The sequence below is a fragment of the Dromiciops gliroides genome, chromosome 4 (genome assembly GCF_019393635.1).
Source record: "Dromiciops gliroides isolate mDroGli1 chromosome 4, mDroGli1.pri, whole genome shotgun sequence".
NCBI classification, from domain to species: Eukaryota; Metazoa; Chordata; class Mammalia; order Microbiotheria; family Microbiotheriidae; genus Dromiciops; species Dromiciops gliroides.
The window spans coordinates 388931230-388956003 of NC_057864.1; the positions used below are offsets into that span (position 1 = coordinate 388931230).

Sequence of the window (24774 nt, forward strand, 5' to 3'; positions counted from 1 at the left end):
TCTCTGTACATAAACACACACATATGCACACATTCATGTGTGTGTCCTGATCAAAACTGCCAAGTAATGGGACAGGTTGTTGCTGTTGTTCAGTTGCTTCAGTCATGTCTGACTCTTCATGACCCCATTTGAGGTTTTCTTGGCAAAGATCCTGGAGTGTTTTGCCATTTCCTTCTCCAGCTCATTTTACAGATGAGGAAACGGAGGCAAATGAAGTTATGTGACTTGCCCAGGGTCACAGCTAGTGTCTGTGATCAGATTTTAACTCAGGAAGATGAGTCTTCCTAACATCAGGCCCAGTGTTCTGTGCACTATGGTGCCAACTAGCTTAAAGAGACAGGAATATGGGCTTGTTTCTCCTTCAGAGTTAAGATGACCTCTGGTGATAATAAATTGCTTCCACATCTAATATGCCCACATTGTATGGACAAATATAAGATTTAAGTTTTCCTGGTAATAGCTAGTCCAGGTGACCATTTCCCCCTTTATTGCTTCCTCTTTAACACTTCACTGCTTTCTAATACTTATGTTCTTTAGACTATGAAGATTGGTTACCAAATCAGCTTAAAATCCTATTTAAATTTTTAAACAACTCATGATAGAGTGTTACATTATTTCATGAACACAGCATCTGCTAAGAGGTATTTTTTTTTCTTTTTGGTCTTGCTTTTGCATGCTGCTCATTTTTCTACCAAATTGTACTGTCAAGTTCACTTAGGATTCCTAACACGTTCTTTATTTCCATTTTTCTCTTCCTTCCCTAGATCCTTCATGCTTTAACTGAAGTAATGGTCCTTACTATAAAACCACATTAGAGCTGCCAGTAACCATGCTAACAAAATGTGTTAAAGGAAAATGAGTTGCAGACACGAGATAAAGGAAAGGGGATACATCGTTATGATTTGGGTTACAAAAGAGAGACTCAGAAAAGAAATAGAAAATATGAGCAGCATCAATGAGAGATTTGCATTTATTGATAATCTGAGATATTGAAAATCAATCAACAAGCATTTATTAAGCACCTACTCTGTGTCAGATAGTGGTAATTTTTTTAGGCAGATAGGCATAGAGCTCCAAGTTTTCTAGAACTTCCCTAAAATTGTGGTAGGCCCCACAAATACAACAAAATGAATAATCCCTAGGAATTTACATTCTAGAAGAGATGAAAACAAGAACAAAATGGATAATCCCTAGGAATTTACATTCTAGAAGAGATGAAAACAAGAACAACAAAATGGATAATCCCTAGGAATTTACATTCTAGAAGAGATGAAAACAAGAACAAAATGGATAATCCCTAGGAATTTACATTCTAGAAGAGATGAAAACAAGGACAACAAAATGGATAATCCTTAGGAATTTACATTCTAGAAGAGATGAAAACAAGAACATATATAAGTATATACAGAATAAATACAAATAGACAAAAGGTAGTTATATATCTGGTAGTTTGGGGAAGCCATCAGCAGTTGAGGGTAGCAGGAAAGATAGAAGGAAATATTTGGGCTGCATCTTGAAGAAAGGAGACATTCTAGAGTTGGGGGTGGAGCAATGCAAAGGCATGATACAAAGGTGTGTACCAGAAATGGAAAGAAGGCTAACTTGGTTGAAGTATAGAGTGTGGAAAGGGTACAATGAAGTTGGGAAGGTAGATTTTAAAAAGTTGCAAAGGACTTTGAAAGCTAAACAGAGGAAATTAGTTCTAATTCTAAAGGCAATAGGAAGCCACTGGAATTTGTTGAGTAGGGGAGCACATGGTCAACTCTGTGTATTCAGGAAATTCCCTTTGGTAGTTTGGAGGAAGTACTGAACAGAAGAGAGATTTGAGTCAATGAGGAAGGGAAGGGAACAAACAATTATTTAGCACCTGCTACAGACCAGGCACTGTGCTAAGCACATTACAGATATCTCATTTTGGAAAGCATTGTAGACAAGACGTAATTAGGGCCTGAATTAAAGTAGAAGCTATGTGAGTAAAAAGGAGTCACACGTTAGCGATGTTGAGGAGGCAAAATTTGGCAATTGGTTGAATATGTAGGATGAGGGCCAGTGAGAAGTGGGTGGAAGATAGCACCAAGGTTATGACTGAGAAAGACTAGAAGAATGGTGGTGCCTTTGATAGAAATAGGGAAATTGGTGGGAAGGGGGGAGTTGGAGGGGGGCAGTAGGGGTTTTTTTTGTTTTGTTTTGTTTTTGTTTTTTGTTTTTTGCAGGGCAATGGGGGTTAAGTGACTTGCCTAGGGTCACACAGCTAGTAAGTGTCAAGTGTCTGAGGCCGGATTTGAACTCAGGTACTCCTGAATCCAGGGCCGGTGCTTTATCCACTGCGCCACCTAGCTGCCCCCCAGGGCAGTAGTTTTTAAGGGAAATATAATGAGTTTTAGTTTTGACATTTTGAATTTGAGATGTCTCCAGTACACCAGTTTAAAACATTAAATATATTACTGGTGATAAAGGATTGAAGCCAGACAAGAGATTCAGACTATATCTATCTATCTATCTAGATCTGGGTGTCATGGTATAGAGATAACAACTAAGCACATAGGAGCTAATGAAGTCACTAAGAGAGAGCATAGAGAGAGGGTATCTAAGACAGAACATTGGGGATTACTCATACCCATGGGGCAAAATCCAGATGATAAATGAGCTAAGGAGACTGAGATGGAGTATGTATGAAGATAGAAGGATGCCCAGCAGAGTGTCACTAAAGTCTAGAAAGAAGAGGCTATCCAGATGGAGAAGGGGGTTGACCGGCAGCATCAAACACAATCAATAAGTTAAGAAAGATGAGGGCTTAGACAATCCCGTCAAAAAAAAAAAACAACAACATGAAAATTAAAAAAGAAAGAAAGAAGAAAATCCCATCCAATTTACCAATTAAGAGAAAAGGTAATGACTTTTCTTATGTTACTGGCTATATGACAGATTAGATCGATCATTATAAGAGAATCAAACAAAATCTAAGCTAGAAAGGAGCTTAGAGATTATCTAGTACAGCCTATGAGTTTATAGACACAAAAAGGTTAAGTGACCTGTCTGAGGTTATGTGGCTAATTAGTGGCAGAACTAGACTAGAATTCGGGTCTCCTATATCCTAATCCAAAGTCTTTCTCTACAACCCTATACTGACTTTTGAGATTTACTCCTCCCAAAAGACCCTAAAAATTATTTTTCATTCTATTTTACTTGGATAGGATTACTTTTTATGTTGCTAACAGTAACACATCCTGATAATTCTTTTTGAAATCAACTTTAATAATTTACATTGTGATAGGATGCATTGAATAGTAATGTCATGGGAGGATTATGGGCCCCGGTCACCCCAACAATTCTCTGGGGGGTTCAAGGAACTTTTTCCTTGAAACCTCAGGGGTTTTCCCTTGAAATCAAGTAGGCCTCTCCTTGAACACAATCAAGGACACACACATACACACACACACACACACACGCACGCACACACGCACTCACACACCTAATGGAGATAAGCGGCACAGATTGAACTGAGCATGCTCCAGGACCATCACCCTACATTCCAGTCATCCCAAGCATCTGGATGAGGTAATCCAGGAGAAGACCACCTGGAACTGCCCATCAGCAGACTGCTTAGACCCATCAGGACAAAGTTGACACCCACCACCAGATCGCTCACGAGGGATTCTCCCTACCCCAGCGTGCAATGCGGGAAGACCACCAGGCCCTCACCCAATAAGAGACTCTTACCCACCCTATCTAAACCCTATAAAATGGCACCTCACAAGTTAGCCGGGGAGGAAAAGGCGTTTTGTTCTGGCAAAACCTTCCTCCCGGCCGGTTTCTCTTGTACCCCAATAAACCTGTTCTTTTATTCCTAATTAGGTCTTGTGTGAGAGTGTAATTCTTTACAGAGGAATCCTAAGGACCCACGTGCTTTCTCCTATTGGTTTCTCCCCCATATCATTTGGCGTCCCACGTGGGGTGCCAAATGATATGGGGGGAAATGGGGTACGGGTTGGGGTTCTTAGGAATTCCTCTTTAAAGAATTACACCCGGGGCAGCTAGGTGGCGCAGTGGATAGAGCACTGGCCCTGGAATCAGGAGTACCTGAGTTCAAATCCAGCCTCAGACATTTAACACTTACTAGCTGTGTGACCTTGGGCAAGTCGCTTAACCCCAATTGCCTCACTAAAAAAAAAAAAAAAAGAATTACACCCTCTTGCACACAAAAGTAGTTAGAATAAGGTGATAGTTTATTTAGGAGCAAGGGAAGGGAAGGGTGGGGCGAGGGAAACCATGAAAGAAATCCTTGGACTTTTCATGGGGAGATTGGCATAAAGCACATGGCTCAGAGGTACCAAATCTCCTCGAACAGGAGACTGGAAGGTACTTTTATAGAGGACTGATGGGGGTGGACCATCTGCCTGTGAAAAGTTCCTTTAGTGAGGGAGGACCATCCCCCACTGGTGGTAGCTGGGGGAATTGGGTGAGGAGTGGAGGACCATCCCCCACTGGTAGTGACTAGAGGAATTGGGTGGATCCTTCTTCAGAACACAAAGGCCGCAGCCACACCCAAATTTATCTCCCCAGGGTAAGGGAGACCAGAATGAAGGGTAGGAATCCGAAGCTAGCTCAGTCTGATTTGGTTCAGTTTATCTCTCTAGGTGTTATCTGTCCTCTGGTTTAGTTTCTCAAGGAGAAGTTTCCTCAATGTGCCCCAGAGAAATTCTGGGGTGCTCTGCACCCCATGACAGTAACATGCAAATGCTTCTCTTTTGTAATTCAATGTCACAGATTTACTAACAACCCACTATGTACAAAGCAGTGTACTGGGTGCTGAAGAAGCAAAAGCTAAAGAAAATCAATTGCTGATATCAAGGAGTGTATGTTCTACTGAATATTCTTCCTGGTTAGATTACTATTAATCTAGAATTTGAATTTATACTTTTAAATAGAAATCAGCAGTGAGAAAGAATGTAGCAGATCTCTTCTTTAGGTATGTTATCTTTAAAAGATAGTAAGAGGATGGAACTGGGACCTATGAGGATATAGCCTCCCCTCTTCTTAGGTCGGTTCCATAGGTTTAATTATCACTATCATGATGACTCTCAGACATATATACATATTTATATGTTTGCATACATGTATGTATACACATGGGTATTGTGCACATGTGTGAGTGCATGTATATGTGCACACTGAGTGCCGTGTGCAGTACACGTGTGTTTACATGTATGCATGGATATGCGAATGTGTATGTGTGTGCATATGCGTGTTTATATGTACATTGCATACGTGTGTGCCTCTGTGTATATGTGCATATACATATATATGCATGTATATAGTCTCTCCCAAGCCCTAATCTACTCCATCCAATGTTGCCAATTGCATATTGGATATTTTTAACCTAATATCTCATAGAATCTCAAATTCAACATGTCCAAAACAATTCACTAACTTTTCACCCCAAATCACCTTTCTTCTGAACTTCCCTCCTTCTGTAGCAGATACCATCCTCTTTCCAATCACCCAGATTCACAACCTCATTCATTGTCATCCCTGATGCCTCACTTTCACTTTCCCCTCTTGATCAGTTGCAAAAATTTGTTATTTCTGCTTCCACAACATTGCTTCTCTCTGTCCCCTTGCCTTTATTCATACACCTCAGGCCTTCATAGCCTCTTGCTTGAACTATTGCAATAGCCACTTAATTGGTTTCCCTGCCTCCAGTCCCTCCTCACTACAGTCTCCTTTCCATATAACCACTAAAGTGATTTCCCCAGATTACAGATCTGACCATGTCACATTTATCCCATTTGATAAACTGTAGTGGTTCCCTATAACCTCTAGAATCAAATATAAACTAGTCATATTTTAAAATCCTTCACAATCTACCTACATCCTACCTTTCCAACTTTATTATACATTATTCTCCTTCATACACTCTAGTATGCCACCAAACTGGCCTTCTTGCTATTCCTCAGATATGAACTTCCATTTCCCATCTCCGTGCCTTTGGCATAGGCTGTCCCACATGCTGTAGACTTCTTCCTCACTCTTCCCTCTTGGCATCTCTGGCTTTCTATAAAACTCAGTTAAATTACAACCATCTTTATGAAACTTTTCCTGTTCCTCCAGCTAGTAGTACTTAGCCTCCCAAATTTATCTTGTATCTGTTTTGTATCTCTATGCACGTGCATTCTCTTCTGCCCATCAGAATATAAACTACTTGATGGTGGTGGCTGTTTTGCTTTTGTCTTTATATTTCTAGTGCTTAGAACAGTGCCTGGCATGTAGTATGCATTTAGCAAATGCTTGTTGACTGGACCAGTGTCTTATTCCTTGTATTTCTTGGAGAGTGTGAATTACTGGTGGCAGCTGATTGCTCTCTATGTGCTTCCATGGGGCCAGGAGGATTAAAAAGTGAGTGCAGAGCTGATTGTGTTACCAGGCTAGTGGCTCCTGATCTCATGTTGGATGGAGTAGATTCATTTGTTTTTTGGTTTTAAGGGGGGGAGGGTGAGGCAATTAGGGTAAAGTGACTTGCCCAGGGTCACACAGCTAGTAAGTGTCAAGTGTCTGAGGCCGGATTTGAACTCAGGTCCTTCTGAATCCAGGGCCAGTGCTTTATCCACTGTGCCACCTAGCTGCCCCAGTAGATTCATTTTTGAAAGTGGTTCTGAGGCCCCATAATCAATTCAGTCAACAAGCAGAAGACATTGCTTTTCAAATAATTCTCTGACAAAACTGAGGAGCAACCAGGTTGAGAATAAGCGTCCTGAGAAAAACCTCCAGGCTGAATTTCATAGCAATGACATCATAGCTGCTTCTGGATAGAGGAGCAACTCCCCTGTAGCTTGTGGCTGCAACTTATAAGTTCCAGGGCTTCATCCTGAAGCAGCTAAGTTTCTGTTCCAAGGCAACCAGCCAGTTATAATATTTCCAAATCACTGTTAAAACCCATATACATTGGAGATATTTATCTCATTTTACAGATGAGAAAACTTGGGGTCTAAGAGGATACGTGGCTTGCCCAAAGTGACATACATAGCAATCAATTGATCCAGGATTTGAACTCTGGTCTCCTTTTACCCTGAGTGTTCTTTCCACTGTACCACCCTACCTTCCCACAATACTATGTTCCTCAAATTTAGTCCACAATTATAGAATTAACTTAGAGAGAGTTGTGTCAATCAACTTAGAGAAGATTCCAAAAAAAAAGTTTAAGAAAAATAAGTTAACTGATTCATTCAAAAGTCCACAGATATGGGGGCAGCTAGGTGGTGCAGTGGATAAAGCACTGGCCCTGGATTCAGGAGGACCTGAGTTCAAATATAGCCTCAGACATTTGACACTTACCAGCTGTGTGATCCACAGATATAAAAACTTAGCTATGAAATGATGATATTTGAAGTATAGATGTGGGTACTCCCTCCACTAATTCAGGTTAGGACCTCACTTCAAAATTGAAGTGGCTAAAATATCCATTGCCTTCCAACCAATGTGGTGATAAACTTCTCTGAACTCAGCTAGGCTAGTTTTCAGGTGACAAATATAAAGTTCATCCCCAAGAGCATTCTCAAAGACTTTCCACTTTGGAAGAACGTGGCAAAGTTTGCACTTTATTGAGTTAGTTGTCAAGAACCCAAGCCTTCACCCCACCATAGGAACGCCACAGCATAGGTCTATGTGCATAAGAACTCTGTAGGAACTAAGAAATGCCTGCAAGCAATCAAAGGAAATTAACAAGCATTAGTTCCATACCTAGTGTGTGCTAAGCACCAGACTAGATGTCATAGGGACTGACGATTAGCATACAAAAACTCAGGGGGAAAAATGGTCGCTTCCCTCAAAGAGTTTATCATCTAATTAAGATGAACAAACCTAAACATGAAACACCTTGAGATAAGTTGCAGGTAATGTTTTGAAAGTATGTGTATCAATATTAAGTTGCCCATAGATCAGACTTCTGTCTGTGTGCTTCAGTCATCCGATTCAGAGCTGGTAATAGAGAAGTAAATGAAAAAATATCTCAAGTGAGGGATTATGTGTGTCGAACACTGAACATACATACTGTCAGACACAGTGTATGTGTTGGCTTTACCGAGCCGATTGTTTTTTCTTTCTTTTTAGTCTTTATCACAAAAGATGGCTCTATTGGGAAAGTAGAAAGATGGGATATATTTAGAAGTGAAGATGATATAAAAACAAAAGTGTGTTTAGAAAAATTTACACATTAAAAATGACAAAGGAAGGAAGGAGAGGACAGGACAAGACAGGACAGGATAACATGGGGAGGAGAGGAGAGGAGAAGCAAGGAGAGGAGAGGAGAGGAGAGGAGAGGAGAGGAGAGGAGAGGAGAGGAGAGGAGAGGAGAGGAGAGGAGAGGAGAGGAGAGGAGAGGAGAGGAGAGGAGAGGAGAGGAGAGGAGAGGAGAGGAGAGGAGAGGAGAGGAGAGGAGAGGAGAGGAGAGGAGAGGAAAGGAGAGGAGAGGAGGAGGGGACGACAGGGGAGGACAGGGGAGGACAGGGGAGGGGAGGACAGGACAGGATAGGACAGGACAGGAGAAAAAAAAGAGACCATGAACAAGAAATAGTGGTCACAAATCACTTGTACTTTCTCAATGACTTCAGCTGATAACCCACATAAATGTATACAGGGAAAGACAATATCAAAGGACACACACTGATAAAAGTAAGAAGCCATTTTTTAACAGCAGAGGGAGAAAACAAAAGAACAATTAGTTCTTCTATTTGATGTCAAGTTTTTCTTCTTCAAACTCTGAGGGTATTTTGTATAGGAGTGAGCCTCTCTCCATACCTCAGTACCTTGAACTTTGGAATCGATTGTATGTCATGAGAGATGCTGGTAGGCACATGGGAGATGGTGTGCCCATATCAAAGAAGGGACGGTGCTCTCTGAGGGAAACAGAATTGCAGTAGCTCAAAAGAAATATGAGATGCACACATTTTGAGACATCTTCTACTCCAGACTTTCACGTGGACAATTTGATCAGATTGGTCTCATCAGTCACAGTCAGATACACTGCATCTTGATTTCAATAGAGTGATGTCATTTTGGTGCTCTTCAAGAATAAAGGACAACAACCAACCAACCTATATCAGTTCCTCTTGAGAATGCCCCTGTGTAATTCAAAAATTGATGAACTGATATAAGGGTGACTCTGAGCTATCAAGGAAAAATAAGTTATGTTCAATGTAATTTATCTACAAAATAGGAGAGTTAAAATGAATGGAAGTTCCAAAGAAAGGAATTCAAACTTGATGTAAAAAAAATCTTAACAATTTGATCTGCCTAAAAGTAGGATGAGCTTCTTCAACAGGAAGTAGGCTTCCCCCTTCCCCTTCTTGGAGGTCTTATAGCAAAGGCAGAATTCTTGTCTGATACTACAGGAGGGATTCCATCTGGAAGTGGTCTGGACTATATGGCCACTGAGCTCCCCTTCCAATACTTGTGGTTTTGTGAAGAATTCTATCCAAAAAAAATGTTAACAATTTTTAAAGGAGTGAAAGTAACATAAGGCAAGACCCAAAGGAAAGAATTAGCAAGTCATAAGAAATGGATGGTAAACAGACTGATTTGACTTCTGCAGCAGGAGCTGTGGAGGAGAGTAAAGATGTATGTAGAGGGGAAAGTTTTCAAAGAATTTGACTTGTCACAAAAGTAAAGAAACAATCTAAGCCTGGAAGGATTCTATGCAAGGAAAGGATAAAAATGCATTACCATCTAGAAATTGTTAAAAGACAGAAATAGCTTGACAAGTACAAAAAAAAAATACAAAATATATTATCAAGATAAAGTAACTAATACTGGGTTCATACCATTACATCAGGTGAAACTAGGACATTAACAATAGAAAATGAAGAGTTTGACAGACTTGGATAACCTATATAATTATCTGGGTTCAGATCAAGAGTTTTCCCATTTGGGAAATGGTAGTGTTTCTCACTGGTTTTCACTTTTCCAATGAGAGTTGGATCAGTGAATGGCCAAAAGTCCTTGTCCTTCCACGAATTCCCTAAGGTGTCCTCATCTTTCAGCTTTGAGTGGAGCTAGTTAATACTCAGGAAATCTGTAACTAGATAAATATGTATTCATAACATATTTTCTTCTTCAACTTGATCTTACAGCTAACCCATCATTTATTTATGCGCAATGACATTATCTAGGATTGGTTGTGTTGAAGACTCTGGTTTTATCAATGGCTAAAGGATTTAAAAGAAACTCTTTGAATTTATCCCTTTGATGGGTAACTAATATAGATGAAAGGGGTATTTTTTAATGTAAATTCAGTTTTTTAACTTGGAAATTTGAATATGTTGTGTTCTCCAGTAGACCTTGATAGTCTGTTTCAAGGTTCTAATAAGGTGGCATAAATTATTCCCATTACTGCTAGAGTTTTGGCTCATTCCTTCAGTAAACATTTGTTGCCTGTCTGCTATGTATCTGGTAAGAATTAGTCTGGGTGAAGAGGTGATGCTAAAAAGTGACTAAAATGTCTATACCTTTTGACTGAGAGATTTCACTGTGAGGCATATACCCTAAGGAGAAATAGACCCCACATGCCCCAAAATATTCATAGAAGACTTTTTTGTGGCAGCAAAGAACTGAAATTAAAATAGAAGTTCATTAATTGCAGAATAGCTTAAATTGTAGTACAAAAAAGTAATGGAATATTACTGTGCTCTAAGAAACAATGAATGGGGCAGCTAGGTGGCGCAGTGAATAGAGCGCCGGCCCTGGAGTCAGGAGTACCTGAGTTCAGGTCTGGCCTCAGACACTTGACACTTGCTGGCTGTGTGACCCTGGGCAAGTCACTTGACCCCAATTGCCTCACTTAAAAAAAAAGAGAAAAAAAAAGAAACAATGAATGGAAAATATACCAAAACCATGGAAATTTTCTATGAACTAATGTATAATAAAGTAACCAAGAAAACAATATCAAATGACTATGAAATATATAATTGGAAAGAACATACTAAGTATGAAACTTAATTGTAATGTTCAAACTTGTCCCCAAAGAGTAATAAAAAATGCAGGTTCTTCCCTTCTTTGCAGAGGTTGGGGATTATAGGTCTAGAGGATTGTCAAACTCTAATTTGGCTGAACTGCTTTTTTTTTCTCTCCCTTTTTTCTTTGTTACAAAGGATGGAAAGCAATAGTTGTGTTGGAGGGGGGTTTTGTTTTGTTTTGTTTTTAAAATGAAAGGGTAGAGGGAGCAGCTAGGTGGTACAGTGGAAAAAGCACCGACCCTGGATTCAAGAGGATCTGAATTCAAATTTGGCCTCAGACACTTGGCACTCACTAGCTGTGTGATCCTGGGCAAGTCACTTAACCCTCATTGCTCCACAAAAAGAAAGGGTAGCTAAGTAAAAAGCTATCATTAAGAACTTTTAAATTTTTTTATTCATTTATCAAGCATTTTTTTCTTCTTCCCACCTCCCTCAACCCACTGAAAAGGAAGGAGAAGGAAGGAAAGAAGAAAGAAAAGCTATATCAAATAAGCATTGTCCATCAATAAAAATTTCTAAGTAGGTCATCTCCCAAAATGTTTCTTATTCTGCTTCTTAATATATCACCTATCTGTCATGAAGTGGACAGTTTTCTTCTATATCAGCTAGTTCTCTGGAATCGGAGTTAATCTTTTGGTTGGTCAGAATTGTTCCATCTTCTGTTCATTTTAATAATGTTGATGCTACAGCATAAATTGTTCTTCTGGTCCTGCTCATATCACTCTGGATCAACTCATATAAGTTTCACATCTCTTTGAAACACTTTTTAAAAATTTCTTTCAGCATAATAGTATCCTCTAACATTCTCATGCCACACTTTGATCAGCCTGCCCCATTTAGTTTAAGAACTTTTTCAAAAAGAAAGAGTGATCGTGGTAGTATTCCTTGTGCTTTCATCATATAACTTCCTGTTCTGTGTCAGCAAGGTCAGTGTAGACAGCCTTATAGCTTCATAAAGTGAAATAGTATTATGGTTCTACTTCCAACTCTACCATTATGTGACCTTAAATATATCACTTAGCTCTCTGGCCCTCCGTTTCCTCACCTGTAAAGTGACGAGGAACAAGATTTTACTGGATGATTTGAAATCCTATCCATCTTGCAAATTACATGATTCTAGCAGATTTCTGAATCCTTCAGAAGGTTTATAATGGTCAGCATTGGACTCCTTCCACAAAGTAAGCTGGGAAATTCTGTTGATACCACTTGTCAGTGTTTTCATTCACTCATTCAATAAATATTTACTGAGTAACGTTTGCTTTCAAAGCTCTGTATGAATTGTGAGAATACAAAGAAATATAAAACATGCCCCATGCCTTCATTGCAAACAATCTAAAAATGTCTTAGAACCTTGTTTTTTCCATTGTTACCTTGGAAATAGGCAAAATTTACTCCCGACACATGTCCAAGAACTCTCCAGAATAGTTGAATGGTTGAGGTACAGAAACAAGCGAATGCTAGAACCTAGACAGTAGGATAGGCTGTCATTTGGAAAGGGGAACATTAAACATTATTCCACAAAATCCATGAATTTTGTTTCTTCTCTAAGTTTTCTATGTGCAAATTTCCATGTTTATTTGGGTTGTACCTACTGAACTTACAACAATATGAAATATGACCAAACGACCCACAGGATGGATTTAAATCTGCTGTGTTTTCTTTCTTAGGATATCAATGAGTGCATTCTTGAAAACTATCCTGAATGTTCCAACCCAAGATTATTTTACATCATACCATATTTTTGTGGACAACATCCAAGATGCAGGTAAAGACCATTATATGTATGTGCATTTGACAATATAATATTCAGTGTATTGAAAGCACATTGGCCTGAGACCTTGTATTAATCGATTTCATCCATGGCACCCTGCACAACACTAAAGACAGACTAGATAGACCAGAGGATAGGGACAAAGCTTCTGATTTCATTCATACGGGGATCTCCCTGATGAAGAAACTCACTCTGCCAATGGAGATCAGCACATTCTGTGCAATTTAGTGTCTAAGGAGGAAGTTGCCTAGATCAAAGCTTTTAAAACTTTGGATTGTAACCCCATAAGTGAATGTGGGGCTCGTGAAAAATTTGGCAATCAATGTTTGATTTGTATACCTACTGTTTATACCTATATACCTGGGGTCACGTAAAAATTTCTCATTTGAAAATGGGTTGTGAATGGAAAAAGTTTGCAAAGCCCTGGCCAAGTCACTGGTGTCACACTCAAATAGAAATGGCTCTTTGGCCACATCTTGACTTAGAAACAACACATTAACATTATCTATGTTATATTGTAATTTTTACTTATTTTATTAAATATTTCCAAGTTACATTTTAATCTGCTTCAAACCCGGGGAATTTTGGGGGGGTGCCCCACTTGCCATAAATTTCGCAACTCTAGTTAGATCATTGACAGGTTAAATGAATTGCCAGATAACATTTTTATATCTTTACATGATTCCAAAGCCATTATTTCAATCCATAATTATATGCAGATCATAAAATTTAGGGGTATCAGGAATCTTAGAGGTCACCTAGAGCAGTTCCCTTACTTTATAGATAAGAAAACTGAGGCTCAAGAATTTAAGTGACTTGAGGCAGCTAGATGGCACAGTGTATAGAGTACCGGCTCTGGATTGAGGAGGACCTGAGTTCATATTCAGCCTCAGACACTTAACAATTACTAGCTGTGTGGTCCTGAGCAAGTCACTTAACCCCAATTGCCTCACTAAAAAAAAAGAAAAGAAAAGAAAAAAAAAAAGAGAAGAATTTAAGTGATTTGCCCAAGGTCATACAGGTTGAAATTTGCAAAGTCGAAATCTAGGTCCTCTGACTCCAAATACAGTCCCCCTTCTACTTTATCATGCTGCTTTTCCAAGGTTCAAAACCTTTCCCCCATTTATTTTCTTCTCCTGAGAGATTCCATCACTCACCCATTCCAGTGATCTGAATTTTTTTAATTTTAGTTTTAAAAAGTTAAATTTAAAACTTCAATTAAATTTAAGCAATTAATTTTTTTAATTATCTGTTGTTTTGAAAACAATATTTTGTTTGCTTGCTCGTTTGTTTTTTTAATGTTTTTTTTTTTAATTTAGTGAGGCAATTGGGGTTAAGTGACTTGCCCAGGGTCACACAGCTAGTAAGTGTTAAGTGTCTGAGGCCGGATTTGAACTCAGGTACTCCTGACTCCAGGGCCGGTGCTCTATCCACTGTGCCATCTAGCTGCCCCTGCTCGTTTGTTTTTTAACACAGAGCTAGAAATTTCAGAACGTGGTATTTATTGGTCACTTACTATAAGGAACCATGCTAGAAGTTGTGGAGGATATCTGATGAAAAGGATAAAACTCATGCCTTGCCTTTAGAATCTTACTTTTCAGACCTACAGGCATGTGACTGTAGCTGGGAAGGGTGGGATTCCCTCACATACTGCTACCCCAAAAAAGGCCCTTTTCCTGGCTGATATGTCTTTTGAGGCCAACTGTCCATCCCCAGTGTTTTCTGTTTCCTTTCCTCTTTGATGGTTCCTTGACCTTTCTCTGGGTGTGTATACTCCCTCCCTTCTAGTCCTCCACCTTTGGATCTTTTTCTTTCCAGATTCAGTTCACTACTTTATACCTAGTGTTTGTGAACTCTTCACTTTGATCTTAGCCTGGTTCTCTGTCTACTTTTCTCTATCCTTGGACCATGCCATCCTTCCTTCTCCAAACCTGTTAATCATTGCTAATCTCAGCATATATTGACTATGCTCACCCCTCACTTCCACACTGCCTTCAACTCAATAGGAAACAAGACCAACAATCTTATTTAACACAAAAAATAAAAATAACTCCTCCACCCCAATAGCTCAGACAGTGAGAGAGCTGTTTTCTACTCTCTTGGCTTGTCTTGGAGCTACTGGAACTGCAATCCCAGAACACTGAGCTCCAGTAACAGTTGGGCCAGACCACAAAAGAACTGGCTACACTATAGGGAGCCCTTGAGGCCTTGCAGGAAGTGAAGAAATGAAACAAGAAGGACTAGAGACCATGGTACAAGATGCCAGTTCCTTTACTAGTATTGAGATAGGACACACCTGCCTGGACTGATCGACTATTAGAAAATGTTATGATGAGTAGAGAAAGCTACCAACCAACTGCACTCTTTAAAAAAATACAACTTATTTTCAACCTGTTTGCAAATCTTTTGATCTGCCTAGGATTCTGTCTCTGGTCAGTCACGAGGCTTCTGTAAGATTTTCAGCCTCTTTGTCTATCTATGGTACACTGGAGAGTCTACGTACCTTGGAGAAACCCAGGATGACTTTAACCTACTGTTAGAGTCCTGAGTACAACCAAGGAACTAAGCTATCATCCTGTTCCAAACAAATAGGTTTCAGTAGAGTTCCTTCATCACCCTTCCCAGGCTGACCAAATGCTGATAGTCCATCTAGCCTTGACTCTTGAGACTGAACCTCTTCACCAACTGCTATTATGGGCCCTATCTTGGATAGGCTCTGGAGCCTGTGGGAAGTTTGTTGGGTTTGGTCAAACAAGTGCTACAATTGATACTTGGATCTTCGTGGATAATTTGTTCATTCTTTTTTTTTTCTTTTTGGAGGCAATTGGGTTAAGTGACTTGCCCAGGGTCACACAGCTTGTAAATATCTGAAGGTATATTTGAACTGAAGTCCTCTTGACTCCAGGGACAGTCTTCTATCCACCGCACCACGTAGCTGCCCCATAATTTGTCTATTCTTGCAGTGGGTTCTAGCTGATCTCTCATTGTGTGTTGCTCTCTCCCATTCCATGGCCCTACACTTAGTACTTCTTCAGGTTGATCTCAGTTGGGCAAAATTGCACTAGATGGAACACCTAGTCACACATACTAAAAAACCATATTGGAAATCAGATGATACCATCTAGAGGGAATCTGGAATACCTTTGGATGTCTCATGAGCTAAGTTACGCAGGAATATTTTTAGTAAGTTTGACTTTACCATCTCTTATGTTCTGAGACCAGTTGGCCCTACTGCTGGCACAAGTACAACAAGGCCCTAGGTCTATACCAGAAGTTCGGTACAACTTCCATACCTCGAAGAAGACAAGCTTCTATTAGGAACCTAAATCTTTGTTCTTGATGTATACCATCCAAGCAAGGTTCAATCAACAGTACTTGTCCTCTGTCACTACAGCCTGGTGGTAGGCCACATAAGCCTACTCAAAACATTATACGTGATGAACCAGGAACAGATGTTGGTCTTCTGGTTGGCTTCCTGAAACCTGCATGTCAATGGATACCCCAGGAAACTAATGGTGAACCAATATATCATCTCCTTCCCAATTATGCAAGTGATGAGTCCTATGACTTACCCTTCATCCAGTATTACCCTTCATATGACATATCCACTCTAATTTCCACCTATTATTTAAGCACACTCACCTGGACACAAAACCATAACTACCAATTCTTTGCCCATCTCTACTAATGGGAATGTGCAATAAGAATATATAATCTAAGCCGCCTTGAACTCTGGCAATGGGATCTCCTCTAGTATATAGTAGATTAGGAAGGTCTGAATCTGAAGAGAAAAACCTAAGAAATGGCATACAAATTGGGTGTCCTGATACTGGTAGAAGTCTTCCCACCAAAACACAGTCTTGAACTCTAGGGAAAGAATCTACATGGAGGGAGCGTGTCCAAACCCACAACAATGAGACTGCATCTAAGAGAGGAAGAGACATGGCTGGCCCATTGCTATTTTAAATGAATGTTGTCTCTTGCTGAAACAAACCATTATTTTCCAATTCTCCATTTTCTTCCCTTTCTATGGTATTAATTGACCTTACTCCCTGTGAACCTTCCCTTGACTTTTGACCTTTTTGCTCTCAGATTCAGTTCATTATTTTCTATTCCTCTGAGGCAGTTACCCTTACTAACTTTGATCTTGGCCCTGCTTCCTGTTTATCCAGTTGGTTCTCAGCTTGGACCATATTCTATCCCCTCCTCCAGGGGTTGGTCTCTTAGTCCAGGCCTAATGATTGCTGCTAATATTTATTATATGTTAGCGCCCACTCCCTCACTCACTCACCTATTCATTCTGCCACTTGGGACCAAGACCCAACACTTATAGTCTAGTAGGGTAGAATAGATGTTTTCATATTTAGAAATCTGAGTTTAATGGCGGAAATAAAAGAGAATGACTCAGTGAAGACTGTGTATCTTAAACTTTAACACCTTCCCCACAACTAAAAATATCTCATGAAGTCAAGAGATCTTTTTTAATAAAGTGTCTGCCCTCACTGGTGAGAAAGTGGTTCAAACAGGTTTGGAGTATGCCTTCAAGTTTTTTTATATTGCATAAAAATGTAACCACTATTTTATTATTAGACACTTTCATAAATCTAGAAAATCAGTGCATTGAAAGAAAGGAATTCCTAGTGACTTCAACTGAGTACTCACAAGAGGTCCTAGGTCCATGTAGAGATCATAGAGTTAGATATGGAAGGGACCTTATAGCTCATCAAGTTTAACCTTGCCATTTTATAGTTGAATAAACTAAATCCCAAGCAGGTTAAGTGATTGGTTCAAGGTCACAGATACTAAATGACATAAGTAGAATTTGAACCTGGTTCCTCTAGCTCTGAATTCATTGCTTTCTCCACTGTGCCACATTGTCTTTCTTCTTGAAATCTTCCTGAGAAACCTGATTCCCTGCAGAATTAAGAAACAGTCATTGAGGAGAGGACAAATATTACAGTCTAAAGAAAAAGGGATGTAATTCTCTTTCTCTGACAGAAAATAAACTCTTTGATTGATAGATTAGTTTTCCCCAGAGGTAAGAGTAGATGGCCTCTGAGGTCCCTTCTCATCCTCATATTCTATGATTCTGTGATGAGGCATTTGACAGGAACACCAGGAAGCACGCATTTTTTTTTCTTGATTTCATTTCTTACTTTTTTTTATTCCTCATTTCTTTTCCTCTTTTTTTTCTTTTTTTTTTCTTTTCTTTTTTTTTTTTGCAGGGCAAGAAGGGTTAAGTGACTTGCCCAGGGTCACACAGCTAGTAAGTGTCAAGTGTCTGAGGCCAAATTTGAACTCAGGTCCTCCCAAATCCAGGGCCGGTGCTTTATCCACTGCGCCACTTAGCTGCCCCCTCATTTCTTTTACTCTTAACCAAAGACTTCTTTGAAGTAAGAACTCTGATGGCAATGTGGCGGGCCATCCTCCACCTTGTCATAAATAGATTTCTTTGAAGACTGAGTCATTTTTTTCTTGTTTGTTTTTTTGTTTGTTTGTTTTTTTGCGGGGCAATGGGGGTTAAGTGACTTACCCAGGGTGACACAGCTAGTAAGTGTCAAGTGTCTGAGGCCGAATTTGAACTCAGGTCCTCCTGAATCCAGGGCCAATGTTTTATCCACTGCACCACCTAGCTGCCCCCGAGTCATTTTTTTCTTAATAGTCAATGTCAGCTTCTTAGGAACAGAACGTGTTTTGATTTTGTGTTTACATTTCCAAACTCCTAATGCAGTGCCTAGTACATAGCACCATCCCATAGTACCATAACATTTACTAAATGTTTATTGAGTGACTGATTGATTCCACAGGGTAATTCCTGAAGGGAGAAAGAGACAGTCTTTTTGTCCCACAAAAGAAGGATGTTGGACTAGAGGAACCATTAGAATAAAAAGATTGAGAAAATCTGTATTCCTGTTTTTTTAGACTCCATAAAGGAGTTTTAAACTTAAATTATTTAAACTTAAATAGTTTAAAACCACTCCAAGACTTTTTGGACACCCTATATTACTATAGCTTTTAATATCGCTTATGTCTTTTCCATGATTTGGGATAAATAACATCTTTTATAGTTAGAAGGGACTTCTTAGATCATCTAATCCAAGACTTTCATTTAATAAATGAAAAAACTCAGGTCCATGCAGGACAAGTGATTTTCCCAAGGTCACACATGTAGTTAGTGTCAGAGGCAGGATTCAAACCCAGATATTCCCATTCCAGAGTTGTTGCTCACTTCACTATACTGTGCTGCCTCAAAAGTGTGAGACTTGATTTCTAGAATTATATCCTGACTTTCCAGACTTGACCAAATGTACTTTCCATTAACCCAGGCATTGTTTTTAGTGAGTGCTACTAGTTATTTAAACCATTTTTTACTTAAGTGGATCAATTAAGACTTTGGTTTTGTTTTATTTGGTGGGTTTTTTTAAATTCTGCCTATTACTTGGGTAGCTAATTACAGTAGCAATGATGTAAATGGAAAAAAATTCAATAAAATAATTGAAATCGAATGCTGTAAAATTCTAATGACAAATCTTGGTGCCAAAGAAGAGATATAAGAAGACACTCCCCCGCACCCCACTCTTTACAGAGTACAAGACTGTGGATGTTAAATATCATGTATAATGTCAGACTTTTTTCAAAAAGTTGGGTTAGGTTTTGTTGAATTCTTTCTTCTTTTTTATTATTTATTATAAAGGATGTATCTATGAAAGGAAAGGGGGGAGGGCTATGCTGAGAAATGCAGATGATGCAAAAACCAAATATAGACCAACAAATTTCAAAAAACAGAAAACAAAGAAATTTCGGGGGAAATGTTACCATCATACCTACATGTTTACAGAAATAATATTGAAAATGATTTTCAGAACGCTGTTCCTATATTCCTAGACAGAATCTTTTTACTTAAAATCAATGTCTCTCTCCACAAAGGGAGCCTGGTGAATGGGCCCTTGAAAGAGCAAAATTGAACGTGAATGAACATTTCCTGCTTGTGGGAATCCTTGAAGAGCTGGAAGATGTGCTGCTTTTACTGGAAAGATTTTTACCTCATTACTTCAAGGATGTACTCAGTATCTACAAAAACCCAGGTAAGGTACTTTGGATGAGTTTTCACTTTTTTTGGGGGGGGGGCAGGGCAATGAGGGTTAAGTGACTTGCCCAGGGTCACACAGCTAGTAAGTGTCAAGTGTCTGAGGCTGGATTTGAACTCAGAATCCAAGAATCCTGAATCCAAGGCTGGTGCTTTATCCACTGCACCACCTAGCTGCCCTGAGTTTTCACTTTAGGCAGGCAGTTGTCAGAGTGTTCTGAGGCAAAGGGACCCTCATTAGGAAGGACTTGAGAAATTGTTTCTTCCATTAATAAAGGAAACTCTTTCAAGCCTGAGCAGTAAAGCCTGGAATATGAAATCCAGGGTTCAAGTGCAAATAGATATTTACGGTATCTTTTGCAAACTCTTTGTTTCAGTTTCCCTATTTGTCAAAGGAACTTGAGTAAATATACAATTGAGATACATCTTAAGAGCACTGGGGTGGGGAAGGGGCAGCAAGAAGAAGTTCATCAACGAAGGTGTCTAAGAGATTTTAAATCCATAAGTGAAAAGCCATTTCATATGTGATTGATCCCAGCTCTAACATTTAGCTGCTGTGGGACCTTGGACAAATCATTTAACCTCTCTGCAACTCAGCTTTCTTATCTGTAATTGTTCTTTAAATGTTTGGTAGAATTCACTTGTGAATCCATCTGATACTGGGGATTTTTTCTTAGGAAGTTCACTGATTGCTTGTTCAATTTCTTTTTCAAAAATTGGGTTATTTAAGTTTTTTATTTCTTCTTCTGTTAATCCAAGTAATTTATATTTTTATAGATATTCATTTCATTTAGATTGTCAAATGGATTGGCATATCATTGGGCAAAATAGTTCCTAATAATTGTCTTAATTTCCTCTTCATTGGTGGTGAGTTCACCCATTTCATTTTTGAAACTAGTAATTTGGTTTTATTTTTTTCCTTTTTTGATCAAATTAACCAATGATTTATCTATTTTATTGGGTTTTTTCATAGAAGCAGCTTCTAGTTTTATTTATCAATTCAGTGGTTTTCAATCTTATCAATTTTATTAATCTTTGATTTTTTAGGTTTTCCAATTTGGTGTTTAGTTGGGGATATTTAATTCATCCATTTTCTAATTTTTTTCAGTTGCATACCCAGTTCATCGATCTGCTTTTTCTCTATGTTATTGATATAAGCAGTTAGGGATATAAATTTTCCCCTAAGTACTGCTTTGGCTGCATCCCATAAATTTTGATATATTGTGTCATAGGCATAAGATAATAATAATGTTCTACTTACCTCATGGAGTTGTTATGATCATGACAATAGCTTGCATTGCAATCAAATACTTCTGGGCCTACTTTTGTTGGTCAGAAACATCCTGATATGTTCCTTGCTATTGATCTAACAGCAAAGTAAAAGGGAAGTTGTGAGTTACATGTAGATGCCATAATGGCAAAATGAGTGGTTTCTAGATGAGATCAAGAAAAACAATAGGATATGGCAGATCTTGTATGAAAAAAGATTGTGGTATCTTCTGGAATCTGTAATGGTTAAATTGTCCTTTAGAGAATTAAAAAAAAAAACCCTCGGCACACGCATTGGTCTGGGGCTCTGCAAACCGCATGGTGCTCCACCCACTGGTTGTAGCCATCACCATGGCGCTGGCACGTCACGTCATCACCACTCGCTGACGCCTACATGGGACTGGCAAAATTATAATGATTGGAAGCCTAGTGAGGGCAGTCATGTGACTGTCAGAGCGGCCAGTCAATTGGCTCAGGGCTGTGTGTGGCCAGCCTGGGGTCTTCTGGGAAGAAGGGAGGTTTTTTGCCATTCCAGCTCAAAGCTGGAAGGCAACAGGATGCTGCTGTGTGTTCTCAGTTGATTCCTGGGCAGTGGTGTTGTTCAGGTTGTATAATTTCCCTTTCCCCATTTTATTTCCTTTCCCTTGATCCTACTGATCCTGTTTGTGTTTTTTTAAGTTCGTTCTTGTTAAATAAATCTTGCTCTGTTTTGAGGGAGGCTATCGGTCTCCTTCCTTGCCCCAATATTGTGGTGAGCCCCCTAGCTAACACTCCCCAATTAAAAATTGGTTCCTACAGTTCTTTAGATAGATGGAGGACTGTACCTGGAGTCAGGAAGACCTGAGTTCAAATCTAGCCTCAGACTCTCATTAATTATGTGAAGATAGAAAGTCACTTAACTTCTGTTTACCTCAGTTTCCTCATTCATAAAATGAGGATAGTAATAATACCTCCCAGAGTTGTGAGGATAAAATGAACCAATATTTGCTGTATGAGCCTGAATTCAGTCCATAATAGTTTACACTTAATAAGGAAGCTATTGCAGTTATTATTCATTCCGTTTGGGAAATTATTAATCAGTGTCTTAATTCTGAACCTGATGCTCCAAGTGTACCTTTTTCTCCTGTTGATGATGATAAATTTTTTCAACACTAGGGTTCTCACCCCAAGGACACCTCCAAATCTGCTCTCATATAGTCATCTCATGCTCTTGGGTGTGCAAAACCTGCATTCTCTTTCATCACAGAATAGACATAATCCCTGCCTACTATACACTATGATAGAAAGTAGGACAAGTCTTTGAGGCAGCTGAAGAGATATGTAGGTAATACAGTGGCTATATCCCTGGACTTGGACTCAGCAAGACATGAGTTCTCATCTGACCTTAGACACTTACTAGCCCTGTGACCCTGGCCAATTACTTAACTTCTGTCTATCTCAATTTCCTCAGTTGTAAAATGGGGGAAATAATAGCACCTACCTCCTAGGATTGTTGTGAGGATTAAATGAGATAATATTTGTAAAGTGCCTAGCACAGTATCTGGTACATAGTAAGCTCTAAATAAATGCTTGTAAAATCTTTAATAGCCTGGGCTAAATTGATCCCAGGCTTATTCCATCAACTACAAACCTGGGAAACAGAATATCTCACAAATGCTCAGGACAATTATAGAAACCTTCTCTTTCCAAGTGATGTCAGGGTTGGACTTATCTTTTATTCAATGACTACTTCACAGACCAACCACAACTCCCTGAAAAGATCACAGGCTGATCATTGGGACTGAAGTTCTCCTATCTCCATTTATAAGCTTTTTATTCATTAGTAAAATGACAGTGACTAGAAAGATTATCAAAAAGGCATTCTCCACAACTGGCGAGAATTCACAATCCAAGTTTAAAAAAATGTATTTCTGACAGGAATTTTTGCCATAGGCCTTATTAAGAGTATGTATAATAAAGAATTTATCTAAGGTCATCTTAAAATGAAATCTTTCAGTGGATGGTTGCTTTAAAAAAAGCAATTGCCCCCAATGGATAGTCTTTTGCTTCCTTTTTCTGGAAGACTATTAAATTCCTATTGTTTCTCATAAGCTGCCAACAGCTTTAGTAGACTTTTATTTTAAATAAGGACTTTAAGTTGCAGTCCTTTAAGAAAAGCTTTACTTTTTTCCTTGACAGCACTGTGGAGCACACACATAAAACAAAGTTAATGAATTAATAAAGTTCGTCCAGAAGGTGGCATCATCTCTCCATTTTTTTCAGGAATGCAAGAAACTGTAATTTGCAAGAGAGCCCAGATATAAAGAGCATCTGAATGAACAGAATTATCTTGTAACTCATTTTCACTAGAAAACAAATCTGAATACCAAGAGACCCAGTTTGGGAGGGAGGATCTGCCAGAGCTTCCATTCCTTCATCAGAGCTTCCGTGATCTAGATTCAATCTAGGATGTTTGAGGGGAGTTTCAATTTGATTGTTTCTTCTGCAATTAGATTAGGGTTTCACACCAGTTCTAAAAAAAAAAAAAAATTAACTTGAAAACCAAAAAGTCATGAGTTCACAAAGCTTGAATTAATCAATCCTTTATACTATATCCATCCCTCCCTATTTTCTCCATATTCTTTTAAGCTAAGAAACATACTAAAACCTCAGCTCTATAACTACCCTCCCCCCAATAAAAAAAGGAATTGATAGATATTCTTACTGTACTAACACAACTTTGCTTAAGCAGTAAATGATCACCTTTTCTAACCAAGGCATAAACAGACCTCTGCTTTGTGATTTCGATGTCTTCTTCCCTGTTGTATGTCATTGGCATCTATCATCTACTAATGTTGACAGGTCCCTCGCTGTCAGAGTAGTTTTGTTAGGGGCAGTCTTTCCTGATCAGATAGATTACTGGATACAGGGGGTGTTCATATATAAAAAACTAAACCCTTAGTCCTTCATTTCTCAGTTTAAGACGCTCCATTTTCAGGTCATAAAGCCATTCTTAGCATATGTATCATTTTGTTGATGAACTTTTTACTTCTGGAGATATTCACTTAATAAATATTTATGTAGTACATTTCATTTAATGAAATATGTTTTCATATTAAATTATACTTACATGTATTATAAATATTAACATGAGAGACATGATGATATGCCAAGTTGCTTAACCTCTTAGTGTCCAAAGACAACTCAATAAATTATGAAGGTACTGATTGCTAATCTACATAGCTAGAGGGAAGTTTCCATACAAGGAGTTACCTATACTGAAGTCATCATATGTCTAGATCAAAAAAAGCCCTATGAAACATTACATCTATTTAATCAAGGGATAAGTTAATTTTTATCAAGTATCTTTGTTGTTGTTCAGCCACTTTAGTTGTGTCCAACTCTTTTTGACCTCACTTGGGTTTTCTTGGCAAAGATACTGGAGTAGTTTGTCATTTGCTTCTCTCACTCATTTAACAAATGAGGAAACTGAGGAAAACGGGGTTAAGTGACTTGCCCAGGATCACACAACTAGTAAGTATCTGAGACCAAATTTGAACTCAGGGAAATGAGTCTTCCTGACTCTGAGCCCAGCCCTCTCTCCACTATGCCACCTAGCTACCCATGATTTAACAATAGGAATTGTTTATTCTTCATTCCTG

At 38.9% G+C, this 24774-nt stretch overlaps 1 protein-coding gene across 1 annotated transcript in view; it reads left to right on the forward strand.

The window, feature by feature from the left end:
• Nucleotides 1–24774, forward strand: part of UST (uronyl 2-sulfotransferase) — a 390474-nt gene that overhangs the window by 330246 nt on the left and 35454 nt on the right. Inside the window, 2 exon segments of the mRNA XM_043964108.1 lie at nt 12674–12771; nt 19705–19862. Coding sequence (XP_043820043.1) covers nt 12674–12771; nt 19705–19862 — 256 coding nt within the window.